At 40.1% G+C, this 25513-nt stretch overlaps 1 protein-coding gene across 1 annotated transcript in view; it reads left to right on the top strand.

Moving 5' to 3' along the window:
* gria1a (glutamate receptor, ionotropic, AMPA 1a) overlaps nt 1–24959 on the top strand; it is a 171018-nt gene extending 146059 nt beyond the window's left edge. The window contains 9 exon segments of the mRNA XM_034690540.1: nt 5689–5819; nt 5822–5886; nt 7564–7573; nt 7576–7665; nt 7668–7806; nt 12127–12241; nt 18687–18821; nt 20800–20955; nt 20957–24959. Of these exon segments, the coding sequence (XP_034546431.1) occupies nt 5689–5819; nt 5822–5886; nt 7564–7573; nt 7576–7665; nt 7668–7806; nt 12127–12241; nt 18687–18821; nt 20800–20955; nt 20957–21118 (1003 nt within the window). The 3' untranslated portion in view covers nt 21119–24959.
* Nucleotides 24960–25513: the final 554 nt, after the last annotated feature.

The following is a 25513-nucleotide window of genomic DNA, read 5'->3' as shown; positions in this document are numbered from 1 at the left end:
TCCCACCACTGGTGATAACTGTGCTACCTGAGTATACTCTGTCTCCCTGAGACTCTCCTGCAGTGTTTCTGGTGAACATCTGGTGGTGCACTCAGGCGACTTCTTTAAGTGCACCACACAACGGTATGCTTTCGCTCTGCTCTATGCTCACAAAGTTTGATGGGGATTGAGGAGGAAGTGTGTTTGCACAACAGGTGTCCCTGACCACTCTTCTCTTATGTCTGATTGGATTTCCACTGTCATGACATTGGCGAGCAAATACAGGTGTCTCAGCACAAACACAGGCAATTAATGAAAACAGTTGGAGGAGATGCAGCCGTAGACATTTTACATAAGTTCTCATTTGGTATTGATATTTTTTTACATAATCAATTTCAGATGAGCACTTTGCAAGTATAAGAATTCAGTACAACAGAATCAATATGCAAATCCCAAACTGTGAGTATGTAGAGTGAATTTGTAAATTACCATTTTAATTCTAATACCTGAGCTGGAATGAATTTAATAAGGTTTGAAAGCATAATTTGAGAATATTTTGTACTTTTTAATTTTAAAGAATTTATCTGATTACATGTTCCCAGAGCTCATAGTGATGCCATGAATTTAATTTTGGAGTTTTATAAGATAAATATTTTGTCGCTTTCTAAAATGCATAAACAATTATCCAAAAATGTAATTAATTTCTAATAAACAGCTGTATCACATTCCTCTATACATTTTTACCGCTGAGCTGGCAGCGTGCTCCCCCCATTACCGTTCCATTTCCGCCTAATGCAATAAAAGAAGCTGAGTGAATTATTGATTAATCATTGCCTTAACAAGACTATGAAATTACAGAGCTACTTGGAAGGTTTCCTTTTCTGCAATGAGACAGCTTAGTTAATGTTTTACCGCAGCATCAAGGTTGGCTGCCCTGCAATAATGTATGAGGAGCGCAAAAAGAGGCTCAAAGGAAACAAGTTCAAAAGGAAACAAACAGAGACAAACAGGTTTGTGTTTGCCAGTCTCTCTGCTCAACCATGGAGCAGAGGAGGAATGCTGCAGAGGAGAACCAACACACACCCACACACACACGTAAACATCTCTCTCACTCACACAGCCTCTCTCTTTCTCCCCAGTCACACTGCAAACGGTGACCCGGTTGTTCCCTTGCACAGACAAACTCACATTTTCCCACATTGTCCTCAGGAAAGAAAAGTATGCCGTGTGTTTGTGTGTCTGTGTGTGTGTGTTTGTGTTCATGCATACTTGAATGCATCAGTGTCAGTGCCAAGGTGTAGGCCATTGTTGTCTTGGCCCAAAACAAGCCCCTGTCAGCCCCCTCAGCACAAGACGAGACAGGCGGGAAGTGCAGCGGTGACGCAGGGTGGACAGAGGAAAAAGAAAGGGAGAGAGTCAGAAAGAGAGAGAGAGGAGGAAAAGAAGGACTGTTGAAGAAGGATTAGACAGCTGCCATCTCTAGAGGCCAGTAACAGTCAAAGCTAAGGAGTTTGTCAGCCTCTGGTGGTACCATCCAGTTTACTTTTCATCTCTGCCATTTCCACCATTCCTCCTCGGCCCTCCCTCTCTCATGTGTTACTGTTTGAACTGCATATAGAACACTTCTCTCTCTTTTCCCATGATACTTCTGTATTTCTTTGTTTGTCAAAATGTATGTCTTTTCTTGAAAATCCAAACAAGAATACAGAGTAGGAGTATTGAGGACTTTTGATTGTAAATTCAGCAACGTATCGACCGGTTAACATCACTTAATTTACACTGTTTCAATATAAGGCCTTTATCAGATATATTAAGATTTCCAGTTAAAGCTCTTGCATTTGTGTTATTCTGTGTTGTTAAGAAATAGATTACACTCATGGGGAAAAAAATCAAAAACAGCATTAATTACAAAAAAGTTGTTGGCTTGCCCGAGAGAACGGAAGCAGCATACTGTTTTCTGCAGTCTCTGTTGGGTTGCAAAGATTTGCTTAACTCTCCAAGCAAACAAACAAAAAGAAGATTGATAAGTACAGATGATGAAATTTCAGAAAACAGTATAAATTCAGATGAACTTCAAAGCCAAAAAGAATAAAATGGAGATCTGTGAAATTACAGCATCAATCCAAAAACAAGTCCCAATGACTTTTTCTCCCTCATTTTGACAATGCGGTATTGTGTAAGCCCAGATGAGTATCTTTTGCTCATGTTGTTGTTAGTGAAGCCTTTCTTCTCTGGTTGATAATTTGGATCTTTTTCTTGTTATAAAGTTAATAGAGAGCTATTTTGATATGTGACGAATAATCTTTTATTCCGCACAACATTGCCATGAAATCTCTGATTATTACAGCTGAAATGTGACAATTTGCTGCTGCCATTATCCAGACTATAGCGCCTGTAGTGTACTAAACTAATACACACCGTATCAAAGTTAGGTATGAAATTCAATTTCAAGCAAAATAAGCACCCAAAATCTGGACTGTAGTTAGGCTTGTACATTTATTTCTGCCTATTTTTAATGTATGTTTAATCAAGCACTTTATTTGCAGATAAATGGATAAAGTGTTTGTTATTCAGAGCTCATTATCAAGCAACTAAGTTTCCGGTCATTCAAATGGAAATTTAAATCCCGACTAACCAGCTAGTCTGAAGGTTAAAAAGAAACTCAGAAAACAGTCAAAATTAAGCATACTTTTTTAATACAGGTAAACAATGTTACATTGGCTTGCCAAGTGTGGCTAACATTAGCAGAGCTAGCACCACCAGCCTTCAGTTTTTTCTCACAGGTTAACATCTACATGCCTCTGTTGGTTACACACTGCGTCAGTTGAGTGGTTGTATTACAGTTTAACCAGACAAAGCCTGCACTCAACTCTATCTCCAATGTCTAGATCATAATTCTGTTAAACCAGACTGAGCTAACACATGCATCTGCCAACTGTGAATGTTTACATCCAGGTAGTAGAGCATTCATTGTAGCCCTGAAAAAAAATCGTAGGCTGTTTGGGTAAGTAGAACATGGGTGACCAAGCTTGTCCCAGCACCTTACGACTTGCAGCTTAAGCCTGATTTATACTTCTGCGTCGAATCGACAGTGTAGCCTACGCCGGGGGTCTGCGTAGCTCCCATACCTACGCGGAGGCCTATGCACGTAGCTGACGTGCACCTCCTCCAAAATGCAACAATGTGTAGAATCGATGTGGACTATAAGCCCTCAGCGGCATTGTGTTTCCCGCATTTATATCACATCCAGGATCCCGGATATCGGCCGCTCATCGGCCGTGTGTTTCATCTCCTCCTCTCTATTCTTCCCTGTAATCATGTCTGTATGATAAACAGCAACACATATCAGCTGTAATTAACACAACACGCTCTGAATCGCTGAGGAAAAGTAAAGAGATCATAGCGGGGCCGAAAGCAGGCGACCGGCCATCAGAGACCATACTGTTGCTGCGCGACACAGACACACCAACGCACAAGTATGTGGAGCTCATGTCAGCGTCAGCCCCTGCTGCGTAGAGGCGACGCAGAAGTATAAATCAGCCTTTATACTCATGACTGTGGTTTCTTTGGATGAAATATAAAATTATAGATCCAGCAGTGTACTTTGTTTGTTGTGCAGGAGAGCACACAGCAGCTCTTTGTAGCTAGTGGTTTGTTTTCGCCCTCAGCGTGAAACATATTATGTAAGTTTTCCTCAGCGTTCCTCTTGATTCCAACTATGAAAGCATTATAAAAGAAGCCATTCACAAGAGCACTGGCTAGCAGCAGGTGGCTGCATCACAGCTTAAACACCACATACGACAAGCATTTCAGGTCTACAGATTTAGTTACTTGTTAAACTGATTAGTAATTCTGGTGCTGACAAATGAGGGTGAGAATGTTTGATTGTTGGGACTTAACGCAAGCAGCCCTATACACTTTATGTTCTTAATAAACAACTCAAAGTTTAGTTAGGAGGTTTTTTTGACTGAGACTGTGAAAAGTATGTTTATAATGTCATAAAACTTATACACATTTCATCCTTTCATGTAAGTAATTTGATAACAATAAAAATAAACCATGAGACAATAAACATATAATAGATAGTCTAAGTTTTGAGAGTCTTAAGTGTATGTTTCGTGTTTATCATTTGCATAGCTCCATTTGTGATTTTCTTGATTAACAGAAACTACTGACTTTGACTTGATATTAGGTGGGAGTGGATCTAGCTGATGATTGGTTGGATTATGCCTCTGCAATGTTTAGATGAATGACACATATATATATGTATATATATATATATATATATATATATATATATATATATATATATATGTATATATATATATATATATATGTATATATATATATATATATATATATATATATATATATATATATATATATATATATATATATATATATATATACATATATATATAATACCAGTGTTCTTTGTCTATATGAATATTTCCTGGAAAAGGTCTGAGGAGCTGAAAACGAGAGTTTTGTTGCCACCACTTGCTGAATGTGAATTTGCTGCAGAACTGAAGGTATTTAGAAAAACATTTTGCTCTCTCAGTGTACAGAAAAAGCTTAACCTTACCCATACCTTTTTGAACAGTGATGAGTGAACAAGTGGAATAACACGCACACACAAACACACCCTGCAGACATCTCTGCATTCTCCCCACTGATTTTCAAAAGCTCGACATCCAGTCTGTGTTTGCTCTCCTCTCACTCTCCGGCTGCTCTTTCATCATCCGCCCGTCATCTGGAAAGCATCTTAAATGATTATGTTTTAGCTTCTCCCCCCTTTTTTTTTTACCCCTCCATACTTAATCTTGCCTTCATGTTCACGCTTCATTTGGCTTGACGGCACAAAGGTGAATCATGAAAGCTTTTTTTGTTTCAGATTGTGTCATTTTCATTGCGTAAGCTCTCCTGCTCTGTGCCTGCGCTTGTCGGGGACGCGATATGTAACGCAACATGATTTCTGCTGTTGCTGCTCAAGCTGGCTTCTCTAGAGAGAGAGAGAGAGAGAGAGAGAGGAGAGAGAGAAGAGAGAGAGAGAGGAGAGAGAGAGAGAGAGGAGAGAGAGAGAGAGAGGAGAGAGAGAGGAGAGAGAGGAGGAGAGAGAGAGAGAGAGGGAGAAGAGAGAGAGAGAGGGAATTTGACTCTGGGGATTTTGCTCACAATCATCCAGTGTGGGTTTTTTTAGTTTTTTTATTTTAAATTGCAATTAGAGTAGTGGCTAAGTGTTCTCCTCTGCTTATTAATCCCCAACAATTAATGTGCGTGGTTCCATGAAACATATTGGCAACTTCTTAAAGTGAGATTAATTTGGCAGGCGGGAAGCTGAGTGGGCCTTTGTGGAGCTGGTTATCTTTCCTCAGCACATTGGACTAAGCTCTTCAAGCCTGGTGGAACGAAGGGAAGAGTGTGTGAGTGCAGAGGGAGTGTGATGCAATGTAGGTCATTTGGATGGTGTGAACATCTGAAGGGTTTAAGATTTCTGTTCTTGATTGTGTGAAAAAAATTTCGCCAGGAAGAAAAGTGATGATGCTATTTATTTTCAAGCGCCAAAACATAAATGTATAATTGATTCTGTTTGTAGAGATGAAAAGATGACAGAGCTGTTGTACAATAACCTGCATGGACAGGTAAGCACACTGTGACTCTTGTATAATCATTTTTGACAAAGCAGAATGTTTCCTCTCATTCTTTCAGCTCCCTGTCTGGCCGAATCGTTGGAGGCGTCTGGTGGTTCTTCACCCTCATCATCATCTCTTCCTATACTGCCAACCTGGCTGCCTTCCTGACAGTGGAGAGGATGGTGTCTCCTATAGAGAGTGCTGAGGATTTGCTAAGCAGACGGAGATCGCCTATGGGACCCTGGATGCTGGCTCCACCAAAGAATTTTTCAGGGTGAGAAATTAACATTTGAAACCTCTGTTGTAGTTACACTTTTAATATGTTGTACATACAAGGTGCCAGGCCCACATGGACGGACAAGACTGGTGACAAAGCAGATTAGAGCAACAACAGACTGAGAAAAAGAAGAGTTATATTTCTCTGCAAGTAAAAATGGTGACGAACCAAATATTAAAGGGATAGTTCAGTGTGTCTGAAGTTCGGTACTTGTGTGAGCGGCCCCTTTGTTGAGAAAGCAAGCTGAAAGCCAGTACAGAAGTTTACAGACGAGGACAGCTCTACCACATCAGCACTTTACTTTGCCATCAAAAAGCCCATATGTTCTTACTTATTCTCAGGTGGGACACATACATCTTCTTCTCCCTGTAGCACTCTGATCAGCTAATCAGGTCTATGATGTCTGACTCACTGACATATTGTGAATTTTGATATTTTTGCATCTCATTTGACTTAATTTTCTGCTCAAAATGCCTAAGATTATCCGGCTGACTCAGTAATGGCTGTAATTCAGCTCAATCTTCCCCTTTGATAGCTAACACAGTGTATTTTGATAAGGTAAACATGTTGTGCAAAGCATGGGCATTAACATGTCATTTTGTAATAGAAAGAACAGTGAGAGCCAAACACTCACTTTGAAGATTCACTTTGGTTCAACTTTTCTTTTTTTTCTGATTTAACCTCTGAGCCTTAAAGAAATAAAACAGCAGTGTTGAGTGAATCAGAGAGCTCTGGATGGTGAGTGATGTAGACTGCAGCCATATGTGAGCCACTGGTATCCTCTGATTCAGAATGGTCCTCAAGTGTTGTTGTTGTTACCATGTCCCACTTGTGACAGCAAATAGTTTTCTTGGTTTATGGGCCTGGGCTAAGAGTGTAAACACCTGCACCACTGTCCTATGAGATGAGAGCAGTAATGGGGATTCTATGGAGGTAGGAAATGACATCAAAAGCACAGCTTCAGAAGCATTATTATCATTAATTTCTCTAAACAGATAGATGTTCAGACATCATTCCTGCACTTGTCTTGAAAATGATTTTCCCTCCTTCAACTTCTGATGCTTTTGTTCATCCTGTTTACGTCTCTTTCAAGTTTGTACTGGTGGCATGCATTTTAACGTCATCAACCCCGCCTACTCTCTTTCGGTGACGTTTTCTGAATATTCCCTGCTGTGTTCTCACATCAGCTCACCCCAGCTTCACACAAAAAAAATGTACTAGGACGCTGGCAGAAAAGAGTCCGGATTAAAGTGTATATTTGGGTGTTTGCTTTCACACATGCAGCTCGCCCATTTCCTTTTGGGAACTTTTGAGAGTTTTGTGCCTGTGTGATTACAGCTCAGTTTCCTGTGAAATCTCTGTTGAATATAGTGAGATGGTGGACTCGTCCTCTAAAAATGAAAGCTACTCTATACAGTATGTAACTAATCCAGATACATTTAATGGGAATGTGTAGTGTGTGGTGAGTGGCTCCGCACACAGTGCCAGTGATAGACTTATACCTGTTTTATTTTGACAGGATGGCCCTCTGGCTGGCATCCCGGTATTACAACAGCAACAACTACAAGTTTAAGGATTGCTACTTTAACACTTAAACACCACACAAATAAAGTATCCATACTGACACTGTCTCTTTCTCTGTCTTCTGTGACCTCGTTACGTTTCGGCTGGCAGAGGTCTAAAATCGCGTGTTTGAGAAGATGTGGTCCTACATGAAAGCGGCCGCCCGTCTGTTTTCGTCAAGCCACAGACGAGGGGTGATGCGAGTCAGGAAGTCCAAGGGAAGTACGCGTATTTGCTGGAGTCCACTATGAATGAGTATATAGAGCAGAGGAAACCCTGCGACACAATGAAGGTGGGAGGAAACCTGGACTCTAAAGGTTATGGCATCGCCACACCCAAGGGCTCTCCGCTCAGGTAAGCCTCTGCTACTGCAGCTCGGCTGGATAAAAGCCTCCGAGAGATGTTATCCAAGTTAGTGCAGGAGCTTCGTAAGGCATGATATCTCCATTAAGCTCACTTCCCAAAGCTGTGTTCATGACATGACATTTTTACTTTTTTTATGCATTTTGATTATTATGCATTTATGTACTCTTTTTTTTTATCACACTAACACATTCCAACCTTTTTTATTTTGATCCGTATACCTTAAATTATTTTCAATCAGACATAAAAAAAAAGCATGCAGTTTATTAACAGACTTCACAGAACTTTTCCTTTCCCTATTCAAAGTTTTCATACTTTCACTGAGTTACTTACATCTTGACCATACACCATTGTCACTATCTTTGTTCTACGTCTTCATATATATGTATTTAGATAGCCCTTTTAAAGCTGAGTTGTGAGCTCTAATAGAAGTGTCAAGTAGAAATATGTGAATTTCCATCCTCCTTAAGCACTCTCGTCTTCCTGATGGCTGCTTAATTACATTCTGAACCTGCTTTATGAACATTTGCTGAGGCTGGTCTCAGGCGGTCCGCTTTGAAACTGAAGCATCCCCTCAAACACACGAAACACTCAACAGAATGTAAAATGCACCTCTCAGAAACCAACAGAGCCCTTGCAGCAGGGTTACAGCTTAAAAGGAGCACATCCCATATGGCTACTTTTCCACTTCCGCCAGGGGCTCACACCTTGAATGTGTAATTAGCAGAGTTGAATTTGTATTTGCCACATTCAATGTAATAATGATGTAATGAGCGATAATTCATGATGGTTGTATTTTTCTGCTGTTGATGTCCAAGAGCAGCAGCTGTCTCTTTCCAATCACATTAACACCTTAAACCAACTTCCCATTCATATTTATCATGCACTGACAGATGAGAGAGCCGGAGCTGGTGGCATCTGAAGCTTTAATCTATCTCTAATAGGCCTCATTCATTTTAATGAAAGGAAGCCATATGGGGAGCTTTCATTCAAAGTCGCCTGAGGATTCATTCGGGGTTCCACTTTGGTGACAGCCAAAGGTCAGAACATGCTGACCTAGAAAAGTTGAATACATGTAACTCAGAGGCTCCTTTGAAGCACAAATCAATTTTTATTCAGCCAGTGAGCGATTGTTTTTGTGGCACAACAAGTGCTGAAATTAACTTGCTCTGAAGTCATGCTGGAAAATTGGTCTAAACCTACAACCATGTATTCAGATAGCAGAGAATGAACTGCGAGGATGGCTCCTATATCTCTCTCTCTCTTTGTGTTAATATTAGCAGAGTGATGTGTGTTATTCCCAGGTGCCATTCACAGATGTCTGATAAGGCTTTCATTAAAAGATAACAAACATTCATGACTAGAAGTGAGGAATCAAATATTGAAATTTGAATGATTTAGATTTTTTTTATGGTTAACGTAGAAACTGAGTAATTGTGCTGTTCATCTGGAATCAGACATCAGTGAATGGTTCATGTATTCAAAGAGTTGGTTTCAATCGTACCTGCAGTGAATTGTTAACAGAGTACTGAATCATAAGTATACACAAAGTAGAATTATTTCTCTTTCTTCCAAATATGAACTCTGTTGTTCTGAATATCCCATCATATGCCTGGCTGTATCAATTAAAACATTGTCATGGAGGTAAACAAATTTTTTAATGAACAACACAACTTTGTATTAAGTGGAGAAGTTTGCACACCATCATCATCATTTAGTACTGTGCATGTTTGAAATGTGCTGCAGTGGACAGTTTCATATAATTGAGTCCTAACAAAGTAACTAATCTGTTTTCTCATATCTTTGGTTAGCTAATAATATAAGGAGTGATAACACTTACACATTGCAGTTCCCACAACAGGCGCCCGTAACAAAGGTTGTTGTCATGACTTAGCACATTGAAGTCAGCATCTGTGTGATATTGGTGTCTCAGTGTTTGATTCACATTACATTGCAGCAGGCGCGACGCACACAGCATGTAAACACACAGCAGAAGCTCCACATACAGTATACACCCACTCAGACTTGTACACACCACACACACACACACACACACACACACTACAATCACACACACACACAGAGTGTTGCTCCAGCTCCTAGCCAGCTCTGCAACGCTACACATTTTCCTCTGTCACCACTGCTGTTATACCTCCAGCAGCAGATCAGAGGTGGACATCTTCGTCCCACCGTTCCGCCCTGGTGCCGTTCCACATTTCAGAAGAGGTTCAAGGTGCAAGGTTTACTTTATTTGCACCCCTAGGTGGACTTTTGTTCGCAGTGCGTGAGTCAGCCGACTTTTAACAACAACCAAGAAACAGCACGGGACAAGATATGTGAACAAACAAAGTGAGGAAAGTGCCTGAGTGCTAGAAAGGTAACCCTCAGTAATAACAAGAAATAAGTAATCAATAAAAACAAGGTCGATAAAACAAGATGGAGATAAAAAAACCGTTAGTCAGTACAAAGATGGAGGATAAAAACAAGGAAGAAATGTGTCATAAAGAAAACAAGATAAAGAAAAACAAGATAAAAAAAGATCCATAGATGAAAATATCAATCTTCTCACTGCCGGTCACAGCATGCGCATGCACCCAGCCTAGAGGTGAAGTATCCCACCTCGTCTGTAAGAGCTCAATGTCAAGCCACCGCTTTGACCCAGACTGAATTTTTTCAATAATCATTTGATCGCCATGACATTCATGGTCATTAGTGAACCCTGCTGATTAGGTCATTCTGTCATCCTCCATTCAGCAGTGGTAGCTAATTAGTTAATGATGGCATGCTGACATCCTTAATTATGATTACAAACATGGTTGGAATTATTCCTGCTTAACATCAGCTTGTAAAGATTGTCATTTTGAGCTTATTTGCGTGCTCCTGTTAGCTCAAGGAAAATCTGTAGCCAGACATTGCTGTAGCTGCAGACTCTTTGTGTTGGCTCTGTAATCTGAACTGGAACAACAGCAGTCTAATTGATGCATGAAAGTTGGTTCAACCAAAGAACAGAGCAGAAAACTGAAATATTTAATGTTAAACTAAATCTGCTTTTTAAGAGCTGTCTATACGCACAGGTTTGGTTATGTTATATCTTAATTCCACATGGCAGGTATGATTGAAAGCAACACTTTAGAATCTAAAATGAAGGTGTGGTAACTTTTCACTTCACAGGATGTCCAGACAATTTTTAAAATGTACTGATCAATCTCTGAAATGTTTTCTATGTACTCTGTTTTCTCCTCTCTACTTTCAACTTGTATGATGTCCTGCCACCCCCATGCCTGCCTGACTATTCCCCCATCCACCAAACATACAGTGCAACAGTCGCCTCTCTGGCATCTGTTCACCTGACCAAACTAGCCAGCGACCTGCAGCTCTGCAGACCATCCACGTCCACACACTTTGACTTCTTTCTCTCACTGGGAAAGAATTCAGAGGTTTTACCAGCTCTGAGGATACCTGTGTTTCCTACAGCTGTGTTGTGCCCTTCAGGTCGGGGATAAAGGCGCCTCTGTGTCTGCTGGTAAGAAAGGCAGAATGTCACCAAACTAAATTGCAGCTATGGAGAAGAACAGACGCTGATTTGATGTGAGAGACAATCTGAGGAAGTCTTTAATCTTTACTTCTTTTATGCAAATTCTAGTTACAGATTCTGCCTTTCTGTGATTTATGGGTGCAGAGAGTCTTTATCCAAGACCAGTCAGCTATAGGAAATACACACACTCTCACCAGAGCAAACCCTATAGAGATGCTTTGGATTCATACAGCAGCCATGCTCTGAACTCTGTCTGAAGTTGGTCACAAGGTTTCCTTTCAGCCTGATTAGAAAATAAAGTTGTTTTGGAAGAGAAAGTGACAGCTTAAACATTCAAAGCCTTGTTCTGCATTTGTCTCTGCTGATATAAATTAATCAACATGGGCTTCTATTCACCAGGACGCTGATATGGGTTGAATATTGATACGTTAGTTACCATAGCAATCTGTATGCCACTGCCACTGAAAGGAAATTACCATCTGTAGACAGACTTCCCCATCCAAAACATCTCCATTTATAGAGTCTGCTCTGAGGCCACTGCCTGGTAAAACCTGACTCTGCAACTGTATGGACGCTCTGCATCACAGCCCATTTCAGATATACAACTAACATGTGCACCCAGAGCCAGCACTCCTGCTTCATATCAGTAGTCTCATGCAGGAGTTTCTAATCTGAAATCACTGTTATGTCATAATCACCACCACCATGTGACCAATCTTTTTATATCTGTCTCATGGAGTGTCTCCTAATGGCTATCGTTTCATATTATTTTCAAGAAACCCAGTAAACCTGGCAGTGTTAAAACTGAACGAGCAGGGCCTCTTGGACAAATTGAAAAACAAGTGGTGGTACGACAAGGGAGAGTGCGGCAGCGGGGGCGGGGACTCCAAGGTCAGAGCCAGTTTGATAAACCCTGCGGGTAACCCACCACCAATGGGAGTGGGGGTGTGTTGGGACAGGGGTAACCGGCAGGCTCACACTGCACTACCACTCTGGCATCACTTAATCTCTCTGCGGTGAGGCTGAGAGCAAAGGAAAAGTGCAATAGATGTGGGGTGAGGTTGTTTATTTGGCCTGTAGCGACTGAAACTGAAAGCCAGAGAGGGGAAAATGTTATACCATCTCCCCTACTTGATAAAAAAAGAAAGAGCTGCAACGATTTAATATTGATCAATGTGAAGTAATTAAAGCAGCTAAGTCCCTCGTGCTCTATGATATTTGAAGATGCATTCATTTAGTGGCTTTGGGATTTGTTCAGTTTCAGTTGTTACCTTTGGCGATTTACTTTTGACAAAAGATTTAATTGAGGCATCCGTGTTGCATAAGAGAGGATAAGCAGTGTGCCGGTTACCCAAAGTGATATAGTAATACACATCTACTGCTGTAGAGAGCAAGCCAAGCAAGCAAGATGGAGTATTAATGCATATCACTTTGATTCTGATGCTTCTAATGATGTTTATGCTACTTATGTGTGTGTATGTGTGTTTGTTTGGGTGTGTGTGTGTGTGTGTCTGTGTGTGTCTGTGTGTGCGTGCCGTGTGTGCTATTAGCTTAATTATTTGTATTATTTAACCATAAGCAAGCTCAAGCATTAACGTGTGTATGGAATTGCTGCTCTGTGTCTCTGAACTAATAACATAACATAACATGGTGTAATATGTTATTTATGTTATTTCCTTATGGTTCGAAGAATCCCAGTAAACCTAGCGGTGTTGAAACTCAATGAGCAAGCCGTCTTAGACAAACTGAAAAACAAATGGTGGTACGATAAAGGGGAGTGTGGCAACACGGACTCCGGAAGAAAGGTTAGTCTCCAACCCAGATGTGTCACCTCACAGCACCTCCCTATCCTGATCCTAGACCAGCCCCAAATCCAGCCCTCAGTTTCTATTACTTTAAAGAGTTAACCCTACATGTGGCTCCAGCAGTACTAGTGTATTGGCCTGAACATAAGACAATCCCCCTTCTGTGCAACACCTGTTTTTCTCCACAAAAACTCCTACAGATAAGAAAGGCAGATGGCAATGAAGGCAATGTGTTAAAGATATTCTCATCATAATTTACGTCTCATCAGAGGAAACACTTGAAACAATAGGAATAACTATATCTGATAGATAGAATTAATTATTATTATTATTATTATTATGAGCAGTATGACTTCTCCTTTCACTGCCACTGCAAAAAAAAGCTACTGCATGATAATCCTGTTATATAATCAAGTGCACTTTTTTAAATGTAGGAAAATGTCATATCTATCCGTTCTTTTGTTACTCTCTTCATAGGTGAGCCATGTCAAAAATTCTCTGCTGTAGCATTAAAGGGATAATAAGTGATTTTAGCGGTGAGGTTGTATGAGTTACTGCTCATGTTCTGCCTCTGATTCTGGAGATTGGTTGTCAGCATCTACACCTTTTGCTGTGCAGGGCTGCACTGTGCGTTATCGCACTGATGGAGCACAGCTCTGTCCACAAAGAGATGATGAGCAGGGACACTTCTTACCAATTCGTTATGGAGACTATTGATGACAGATGTGACACAAATTTCACACTTTATATCCAACTTACTCCTTGGATAAAGCTAGCAGAGAACAGCTCAGACTCTGGCTGTGGGTAATGGCATAGTGTATACGTGCAGGAGTTGAGCCACAGAGAGCCCAAGCTCAATTTCACCTCTGATCATGACAATAATAGTAATTTCAAATAAATATCAGGAGACTGAATGTACAAGTATATTATATTTAGGCCACCCAGAGGTGAAATTGTTGCCACAAAGAGTTTTGAGTGTAAGCATGCAAAAAAAAACTGCTGCAGACAGGGCCATTTGTATAAATTAGCGAATTCAGCTTTTTAATCACCTTTTTAATCACCTTTTGTGTCTTTGAGCCTCAAATGATGAAAAATAAAATGAATACAAGCAAACTGAAAAATGAACAATTTTGTGTTTCCCCTGCAAAACAGTGCCTAACAAAGTGTCATCCTGTGGCAAAGTAGAGTAAAGCATTGATAAATGTTTAAATTGAGTGTACACTTACACTGATTCTGGTGTTTGGGTCTGTCTTTCTTAAATCTGAACAAATGGCCTCATCTGCAGCGATGTAACCAAGCTTTTGTGCCAATATTCTGGACGGTTTCTCCACAAGAGCTGACTTGTATCTCCTGTGTGTAATACACCTACAATTGACAAGAAACTCATGCAACCCTAACTCAAAGACACCAAATTATCCCTTTGACACGAAACAGCTAATAACTGTTAAGGTTAACGTCGGCTTATATAACTTTGCTTTACATCTGCCACTGTGTTGTCAATTTAAAAGCAGCATTAAATGGGATAGGTTAGTTAAACAATGGATCAGATAGTCCAAATGGACTTGATGATGTCATCAACAAAGCAGTAGCTCACTGTGTTAGCTAACATGAAATTTTAGCTAACTATAAGCTATCAAAGATCGTGGTCTCATCAGAAACAATGGGTTGTAGCAGGATGTCCAGTGAGTAAATATAACGTTCCAGTTGAAAAATTGACCGGTAATAAGAGTGAAGTGTTTTGTTTATTCTAAAATCTAAATAGGGTAAATGCTGAACTCTTAAAATTGGGCTTACTGATGGAACAGTTAAACAAGCTAGCTTTGTGAAGCAAACTCACAAAGCTGTTCAGAGATAACATACATTACACTGAGGTGAATACATCAAATTGTATGCTTTTTAATGTGAGACTCCCTCACTTTTTCCATGAGAATCATTGTCTTATATTCAGGCCAGTACTCTGATGGTACTCCAGTGTCTATTTGTTCCCAATGATGAGCCTGTGTTGTGAGAGATTTGATGTTCATTACCAGCGTGTACATAAATATTGTGTGGTGGATTAGATAAAATTGTTACAATGGTTTGTTACACATACAGGGATTACAGTTACATTCTAGGAGGCATAAAACCTATGAAAATTATCTTCCGAACAAGCACACACGCATACAGTCAGAAGGGTACACAGATCAAGAGTGATATAACCTTGAGTTTGCACTGTAATATGAATCACTCAGTACAATTGTTAGAATCCAATGGTTTCTCAACCGAATAGAAAGGAAACAAGAGACACAAGAATACGAAGGAGACAGATGGGGACATTAGGCCTCTGAATATTGTTGAGACCATTGAATACGTTGAGAAATTATGTTTGCATTCTGTCTCTCTTTGTCCCAACTCTTACACTAAAGCGTTTTAATGTATGGATGCAAACTCTATCAATCTGCTTCATCGACTCAGAGTCACACCAAGTCTAGTCTGCACTTTATATAATCGACACTGTTTCGGGAAGTTGGCTACTTCTCCCTGACAGAAAAGCTTTCTCTCTTTAACTGTACATATTTGAAATTTCAGCTGGCCTTCTGATCCTGTCAGCACACATGTCAAAAAAATCTTCCTCCCTCACTGATATTTTGAAACTCGAGTGCAGGAGTGTCAAACTGTACGCTGTGCAGGAGTGTCAAACTGTACGCTATAATGGGTTCATAGAAAAGACAAATATTTTCCAAGTGCTCATAACTAAGGGAACATTCATAGCAGGAATGATTCAGTGCCATACACAGTGACTCGTGTATGTTGAACATTTTTGCAGTGCAGATCCACAAGTCTATTTTTTAGAGCAGTTCACTGTTACCCAACCAAAAGTTACTCAACTCTTTAGTTCATATTTAATAGAAATTTAAGACCTATGTGAAAAACACTGTGCTTATTTGCTTGCATTTTTGTATGCTTACCATGTTTCAAGTGCCAGTAGCTGGATATTCCAGCTTAGCATTAAGTCCCAAAATATGGAAAAAGCTAGCCTGGCACTGTCACAGGGTATCTAACTCCACCTTCATGTGCCTGTAAAGCTCATCAACAACAAAACCTATGCTGTGCTCTTCAGTTTTGCAAAAATTAATTCAATAATAAGTGACTTTTTGATCTGCAGGATGTTCATCCATGTTTCCAGTCATTAGGCTAATGAAAGCTAACTAAATACTTAGCTTAAGCATCATGTTTACCCTTAAAGATGACCATGCTGTGCATCTTCTTTCTCTCTTGGCAGAGATGAATAAGCAATTATTTTAGAATTGGAGCGGCACTCACAATCTACAATGATGCTCTTAATTTAATATAATTTTTTTTTTTTCTTTTTAGCTTGGGCTAGCACTGTTGCTAAACAACTCCAAATGAATGCTTTCAACACTTATTAGCTGTGTAAAAAGCTGTGACACTTCATTAGTGACACATATATTTGATTTTATTTAATTATATGCTTAAGATATTTAAACTCCAAAGACAAAGGCTAGTAGAAGCTACCTTATGAACTGCTACATGCCAGTAAATTCAGTCAGGTATAGAGTCTTACAAACTGTCAAAACTTGAAGTCCTCCATAGCATATGGTTTGACACACCTTGTACTTAAGAGACCTAGCTTCTATGAACTAATGCTAGTAAAGTACAAGATAGCCTGTGTAAATAAAATACTAACTAAATGTATAAAAAATGTATACTTGGTTTAAAGCTTATTAATACTAAACTAGATCAATAACTATAAGCGGTGTCTTAAGATCAACTGCGCTGATAAAGATGGAGTTACGTGTAATATCTAATGCAAGTAGAGGAGTGATGCACCATAGCCCATACATATAACAGATATATAGCAGCCCATATGACATTAATCTCTTTAAGTGACTCAAAGGGATTCTCCGAACGGATTAACACGAAGTAACATCTTCATCAGACTCTATTGTTCCATGAGAACCCTTTAGTATGACTGACTCAACTTTAAGTGATTCAGTTTGATTACAGAATATAAATAGACATAAATGTAAGAAGGTAACACGGCAATAGAGATTAATGGCCCATTACACCGATCAATGTCAAGCTAAATACTTGTCTGTGCTGTTGCTGCATGAATGCATGTGTTGTGTTGTTTTTATCCACTTTACCTGTCCTGTGCCTACCTTAACACAATGTGAGCAAACAATGATGTGTTTAAGTTTCTTAATGTTAAGATTTAAAAGATCAATATGGAAAATGTGAAAAATGTTTAGGATCATGTGAATAAGTCATAAGCAGTTTATTTTTTTAATACCTGGGAACTGCAATATTTTCCTCAAAGTCAGGCTCTTTGAACTCGTGTCAGGTTTTACTAATTTAATCTAGCACCAACAGTGCACAGACAATCAGTGGTATTCAATTTCAAAGTGCTACGTAGGATGGTTTCAAGGAAGAATATAAAAAGAGAACATGAAAATGTTACATGAATCTCTCCTCTTTTAATTCAGAGGACCACTGCAGGAGTGTGATTCATGAAATTAGAAAAAAAATTGATAAAGGCCTGTGACCAAACAGCAGCCTGCATAAATCACTGGGAGCTAATTTTTAGCATGCAGACATTCTTCCATTTTTAAATTAAAAAGTGTGATCAGTGTGTGTTATTGGGCGCTGTTAGATTATGTCTTATTTACGACAGTGCCCTCATGAAGGCGTCTCATTTTCTCTGCTCCTGCAGTGATGGAATATGAGTCAAGCCAGTCTCCATTTAACTGAAATAATTCCAATGCAATTAATATGCAATAGTAAATTTTATTATTGGCTTTTCCAACCACCCACTTTACTTGCTGGTTTGTAGAAACCCTGGTTTAAGGCCAGATTGGCACAGTAGGTGTACTAAATATTATTTATGCTATACTTTTTATCAATGGGCTTGGTCAAAAGTTGGCCACTCAGTTACATTAAGTGATGTTTTGTCTTTTATTGCTACATTTCCCACCACCTACTGAGGGTTTTGCAGCCAGAGAGGAACACTAATCTGTAGCATATGTCTGATAGAATAAATTATATGAGAAGGAGTAAGGACAACATATTGCAGAGTTTAGTATTTGTGTGTAAACATTAGTCCACTATTTGGCCCTACTTGGATCCCATAGGGGTGATGGGTGATTTAATTCTGACTTTGTAATACAAGCTTTGACAATATGGTTTTATTGTTTGTTTGTATGTTTTTTTCCGTGTGTGTGTAAGAAGTTGTGTGGTCTGGCCTTCCAGTCCTTTACGTGACTGAACTTATCTGTGTTCTTAATTAGTTAGACTTGAATGTAACTGTATGTGTACTAGAATGAAGTGTGTGTGTGCTGTCGTGTGAATGAGATTAAGTGTGTCTATATGTGTGTGTCAGTTTGCTGTAATGCTATTTACATTTGAGACATTAGTGTGTAAATGTCAGTGTGTTTGTCTTCAGTTTGTGTTCATATGTATTGAAGGAGGTTATTTTGATGCCTCTTTTGCTTCTGACCACTTCCCTCTGCCCTCCTCCCTCCTCCCTGCAGGACAAGACGAGCGCTCTGAGCCTCAGCAACGTGGCAGGAGTCTTCTACATCCTGATCGGCGGCCTTGGCCTGGCCATGCTGGTGGCGCTGGTGGAGTTCTGCTACAAGTCTCGGACCGAGTCGCGCCGAATGAAGGTGTCCAGTGCGCGAGCTGCTGCTGCCTCAGCCGCTCAGGCCTTTCACTGCTCAGCCTTAGACAGTGGTGCTAGCGCCCCCTACACAGAGCTGCAGAGCTACGGCCTGTACGCCAACAACACTGTTAAGATATAAGGGCAGAGCGCAGCCATGGGGTAGGAAACGCTGTGATCGATAATGATGATGATGATGATGATGATGATGACATCCTCCCCTCACCCCCTTCGCCCATCTAACCGTGATCACAGTAGGGCCTCTCACGGCTTCCACTGCAGTGCAAACGCTCTCCTGTACCTCTCTCTACCTCTGCAGCTCACGTCTTACGTCACTGACCCCCTGCGGTGTTGTTGATCACTTGATTTTAAAATTGCCCTCATGTCTGTTTTTAAATGTTTGAAGTTTACATTTAGATCAAGTTAGCTGATACATTAGCAGCACAAACAATTATTAAACCTGTGTCAGCCATGCATCGTTCGCATGAGGTATTTTCCATTAGTCCCTCTGTAAAGTAACCTGTGGATGTCTCTAAAAGAACACAGTCAAGTGTTATTGTCTTTTGTTTACTTTATGCTGAGTAATTCTAATGGAGAGTTTCTCCAGCTCAGCATTTAAGTAAACATTATGCATTCATCTTTAAAAAATGTTCCCTAGACTTCTTGTTAAATCCAATTACCACACTCATTACACTAATCTGATTCACAAATGAAAAGAAATTTGACTTGCAGCACAGGTATGAAGGCAATTTAAATCACAGTGGTACATCTATCTTCTGTCGCTCTGAGCAAACCTCTCCCTGCTCCTTCCTCTCTGTTTGCTAAACTGTCTCGCAAACGCAGGGCCCATTGTGGTGAACATCCTTTATATGTATACCATAAGGCAGGCCTGGTGCGGCTCACATGTGTTCCATCACTGCTTTAACCTAGAATAGTCCTTAACACAAACTGTTGTATGTTCACAAATCTAACAGTAAGGACTTGTTGCTTGTAATACTTCACTGCGAGATGTGAGCTCTCTCCTCTGACAGCAGCAACATGGTAGCAGTTAGTCATCTGCTGTGTGGATCAATTTACTACAAACAACCTTTGATTCATTCTTCAGAAACATCAAAGCCCCTCGCTGAGATACTCCTCATGCAGACTGCAGAGAAAAAAAGCAAGGCAGGGCCGAGACAAGGACTGATCTTCTCCGCGGATCTCTTATGTTTTAATCAGCTGTCGAAGAAACACCTGATCAGTATGCTGATGAGATTGGCGAGGAGCCTATTAGTCCAGCGGTGCCTTTATGCTGTTTAGCTTGAAAGAAACAACAACTCTGTGCCAATTAGAAGTCAGAATAAGTCTCCAATCCCTGTGCAGAACTCACATGTTGCTCCAGATTATACACTTGCTTTGCCCAATTTAATCGGCTATAGACGAGGGAAGTGTAGGCAGATACCAAAGAGACACATGCTCGTGCACACACACGTGCGTCACACATCATTAGATCAGCTTTTTGGTCCCAGTGGCTTTTATTGCACTAGACTGCAGAATGAAGCTATTAAACCAATGAGTGAAGCCTCAGCTCCCGTCTTACTGCCCACACTTCACTCAGCTCCTCCTGTTACAAATTAGGACATTGATGCACATCGGCCAGCAGCATGGTTTACCACCCCCGAATATCAGTCAGGCTCAGATAAAGAGGGTGAAAATCAGCACCCTGTGACTCCAACAGTTCATTCTGCTACTGAATTTCTTGGCGTGCCAGCACCACATTCTGATAGTCGTGTAAACAGCTGCTTATGTGCATGTATTTATGAAATAAAGAGCAGAGAAAATTAAAAACATTCTGCAGATTTAATATATTTTTGACTTTTTATGAAGTCGGTAATCCTGTGTGCCGCTTGCTCTATCTGGAGCAAAAGATCTCTCTGTTCTAATTAGAGAATAATGCATGTCAAAAAATCAGGTTTGCAGACTGACTGTGTCTTTCTCTCCGGCAGCAATCCATTAACGATGCCATGCACTGCTCCACCTTGACCCGGATGAGTGGCAATGGGAATGGCGGAGAAAACGGACGAATCCTCACCCACGACTTCCCCAAGACCGTTCAGACGCTGCCCTGCATGAGCCACACCGCCAGCATGGGACTGGGAGCCTCCGGCATGTGATCATCACGTGACTGTGCTGGCGGCGAGGAATCGGCAGGGTGGGGCAGAAAAAAAGAGCACAATGACTCTAATGACCTCACAAATCATGGCTGTCCGGTTTGACCCATCTATCATCCTGGCTGTCAAGGTGCCCGACTTGAACAAGACTTAACTTACTGCCAAAATGCACTCTTGAATCGCTCCTTACAAACTACGAACACAGACTCGCAACATTTTTTTTAAACAAATGGATGTTGGGAAAAGAGATCATGAAAAAAAGAAGGGAAATGTGCTGCAATAAAGAAGCCGTCAACTGGGCGTGTTTTTGAATTTTTTACAGTGTTCATTTGTGTGGGGATAAAAACAAACTCTTCTTCAGTGTGATGCCTGCGCTGTGCCATTTCCACAGAGCTGTTGACATTAGTCTGCGTGTGCAATATCTTCACCTCCACTGCTGACTTTGTACTACCTAGATGCTTCTGATGGCCGAGGGAACGTGTCTTTGCACAGATGTGGCAGAGGAGGAAAAACACTCTGGACTGCTACGATGATTTGCTATCATTTTGGGACATTCCCGCTCTCTCCACTCCCACATTTACACCCCATTTTTGAAGGACAGAGTGCTCTGTGTAGCATAGCCAGTTTGTAAGGAACAGTACATGATATACACTGTTGCCACAGCGCTAAGAAGAGGCAGTTTGATTTGATTTCTCCCTGGCTGAAGGCTGTTTAAATCAGTGGTTGAAAAGGCTACAACACAAGTGCATTGCTGCTACACCTCATTTAACACATCATGCCTTGTCTTTGTGCCATATGACCATTCTCAAATAGAAACACACACTATACACTTGTTGCTACTTGTTAATTTAGTGGGCCAACAGGTACATCATTTGAGGACAGAATTAGAAATGCTTACTTAAACCTGTTTGAAGAATGCCACAGATTACACAACAACATATTATGTACAGTACTGAGTGACCTTACACTGTATTCTACTGTTGTGACATTCATAGCATATCCATTTATACACATAGGGGTCTATTTGCAGCATATGCCTAAGAGCAAAGATTGACAAATTCAGATGTAATCTGGAGGAAAAAACTCCTGATCTTTTATGGAGCTGTTGTTGCTTCGTGCCCTCCCTCCTGTGCTGTATTTCTGCTGTTTTAATGGGAACAGCACAGCTATTTGCTCTCGGTTCATTGAGAGTGGCATATCCCCTGCAGATCGTGTGTGGCCTATAAAAGGAAAATTGGCCTCCTCTCACCGTTGCTAGCTAGCTGGGGAAAGAGGCAGAGTTGGGAGACTTGGTGTGACTGACAGATTCACAACCACCTTTTTTCTGTGTTTAGTGGAAGTCAAGGTTATGGTGGTCCCTGCACTGCTCAACGGAAGACTTCTCCTTTTCAGATCATGTCAAGCTAACAGGAGTCAGAGTGGCAGGCCCTGGACAGGAGAGGGCAGAGATGACAGTAGACAGACAGTCCAAATTTGCCATGCAGGCTTTAAAGTAAAACCCCACCTCAATACATCTCAAAATTAGAACACAGAATGACTAATGGTGTTGTGATTTGCATTTCTTGGCTCATACTATGTAAGTTAGTGCTATTTTCATGACTGAACTGTAGTACATGTACTGATTTGAATGAGGCTTGCTTATTCGTATTTGAATTACATTTAAAAAAAAAAGGTGTTGGCTCATACCTCGAAGGCCCTAAAAACCCATGTACTTCTAGTTTGACATCCTGGAACGAGAAAAGAGGTCTGAGACAGGTCTCAGCCAAAGTTTAAACTGTTTTGGTTTGCTTCAACTACAGGTATCAACATTTTTGGACTTGTCTGTTCTCTTTTTAGACATGGTACAATTGGGATAAAGTAATATTTAAACAAAAATGTGATGACCATGTTGAAGGCAATTAATGTGACCAGCACAGTCTAGATAAAAGCTGATTTGACAAGTTTTTGGGAATGAAAGTCTTTGTTGATGGTACTTTGGCTTTTTATGGATACAAATAGAAGACCATGCATTTTGAAATGTGTTTTGAGGGATTTAAATCATTTTTATTTTCCTGCTTCTGGCACCCTTAATTTCCCTGAAGACAAAGATACAGTGCTGAAAAACAGTTAATAAATGTGTGGTGATGCTCAAAGATCAGCAGTCACCATATTGGAAATGCTGACTCTAGATAACTCCCTGCTAATCTAGCCACAGCTTTGCTGCCTGGTAAATAGCTCCAACACAGCCATCCATCAATCAAATCAGCAACATACCTAATTATGTATAACTCTGCCCCTCAAAAACTACACTCCCTGAGTAGCAGAAAACAAATAAAGACCAAAACTTTTTCTGTACCGAGCTGTAAACATGTTTAAATCTGCTTTAAAATTGGGCATTTTATTATGGGCTCTAATGGAGTTTCTTAAGTTTTTGGAGCCAGCCTCAAGTGGACATTTGGGGAGCTGCAGTTTTTTGCACTTTGGCAGTTTACAAAACCGAAGTTTGCTGCTTGAATGTATATCAAGAAGATACAGGAAATCATTTAAATTGGAATGAAAAGTCGGGATCACTTTGCTTATCTTGTCTTCTACATAGTAAGTCATACTTCCTGATTAATAGAATGATCCTTCTGTATTTCAAGAGTCAAAAATGTCACTCACTGTTAATCTTTGCTGTGGAAAACATAACCAAGACTTTTTCTGCAGTGTGCTGTAAATCACCTGGTCTGAAAGCTACACGATGGCAGCATTTACAGGTATTAATTTCACTTCATAGAAATAATACAATTTGTTGACAGTAGTCTTTTCTTTTTTAAGGTCATTTAACCACAACAGGATTAATTTCAGTGTGTTTCACAACCAGCTGAAAACTCCTCACAGGAGCTTTAAAATGAGCAGATAAGTTATTCATCACAGCCTATGACCAGAAATGCACTGAACAACATCATGCATGGTTTGTATCCATGAGTCGGAGGGTATGATTTTACTTGAAGGTGACTGGAAGGTTGCTGCTTGAAAAGGGATTTCCTCTGCTGCTGGAGGCCGGAGGTCATTTTTAGATTATGTACCGCACACTCTCTCTGACCTCTCATTTCACAGCAGAGGCCAAGCGCCTGAGCAAAAGCAGCACTCCTCCTCTGTCTCTACAGCGAGCCGTCCATTCTTTTTTCATCTCTACAGAATTTCTGCTTTAAAAAAAATGGAACCAAATCAAAAGTATGACCTCTGTTTCTCTACACTGTCATACAGCGAGAAAAATGGGCAGTCTGAGTTTACTAAATCATACATATCTCCACCTATTATGTATATAAAAGGCTTCTCTCTCCTCCCCAGTGAAAATGTTTGTTCTCCTCCCCATTGAGCCTCAGTGTACCTGGATTAGTTCCCTGCTGCGTGAGTGCTTTTCCTTTTCTTCCCTCATCTCTGCGTCTTCTTTTGCTGATGTTGTACAACTTAGGACACAGCACAGCACTCTTCAGTGGAGGCTTTACCTTCAGACAGATGTTTTATGCCATAACAGATTTGTAAAAAAAAAAAAAAAAAAAGCCACTCAATGTTTGTAATATAAAGGAGAGTTTGGGTTCCATGAAAGTGTTATACACTTTGACGAGTGTAAAGAAATTACAAAGCAGCCACTCTGGTGTTGAATAATTCGTAGATGCTAATGTTTTTGAGTTCATTTTGTTTCATTTTGTTTCAATTTCTTGTCAGTGTTTTTTTAAGTGCTTAACTTTAACACCATTTGAATATTTCTTTGTCGTTTTCCTTTTTCACAGTATTTACTACTGGAATTTAATCACCAGAAACATCTTTATTGTTGTTTTTTAACTACGGAAAGGGTGTTGCTGAGTTTAAAAATAAAATAATGGTCTATAAAGGGTTTTTAAGTTTAAAAAATGTTTAAGAGTATACTATTAGGAATCAGACTTTTGAGAAATAAACTTTTTTTTCTAACCAAAGTGTCCTGGAAGGAAGTCATCATGCTTTTGTAACGGAATAAAGAAATAAACTATGAATATTGTGCACTTTTATTTCCACAGGAATAATATATCTCGCACTGTGCCTCAGGCAAATGGGATATGAGTTTAGATATTATGAGCAGAGAAGAAAGGGCGAGCCAGGTCCACAAAGAGGTGCAGTGATCTAAGTATAATCTCAGATAGTCTGTCTTGCGTGAAAATGGAGAAGCATCAGAGACCTATGAGGTCATTAAAAAGCAAACTTGTGGCGACTTAATGGTACTCAGCGTGATCATTGAGATAAGGAGAAAACCAGAAGAGTTTTATAAGCACCATGTTTGCTTTTGTCAAATCAACATGCACCGGCACAAATATGAAAGCAGTTAGATTGAATTTTAGAGTCTGTAGACAAAACAATTGGATACGTAAAGTGTTTTAGTTTATGCTTTCTTTCTTTTTCTTTTACTAAAAGGTCGAGTCTGAGCGGGGATGACATTCATCAAAGTAAGTGGAGTGTGGTACAGCATCTTTCACAGCACAAGATCAAAAAGTGCTTCAAAACTTATTATTATACAAAGAAAGTTCCTTGTCTGGGTTTAAACTGGGGTTTG

Source organism: Notolabrus celidotus, chromosome 8, assembly GCF_009762535.1.
Source record: "Notolabrus celidotus isolate fNotCel1 chromosome 8, fNotCel1.pri, whole genome shotgun sequence".
NCBI classification, from domain to species: Eukaryota; Metazoa; Chordata; class Actinopteri; order Labriformes; family Labridae; genus Notolabrus; species Notolabrus celidotus.
Note: the sequence above shows the minus strand (reverse complement) of the source record. Positions and strands in the feature narration are given on the sequence as shown.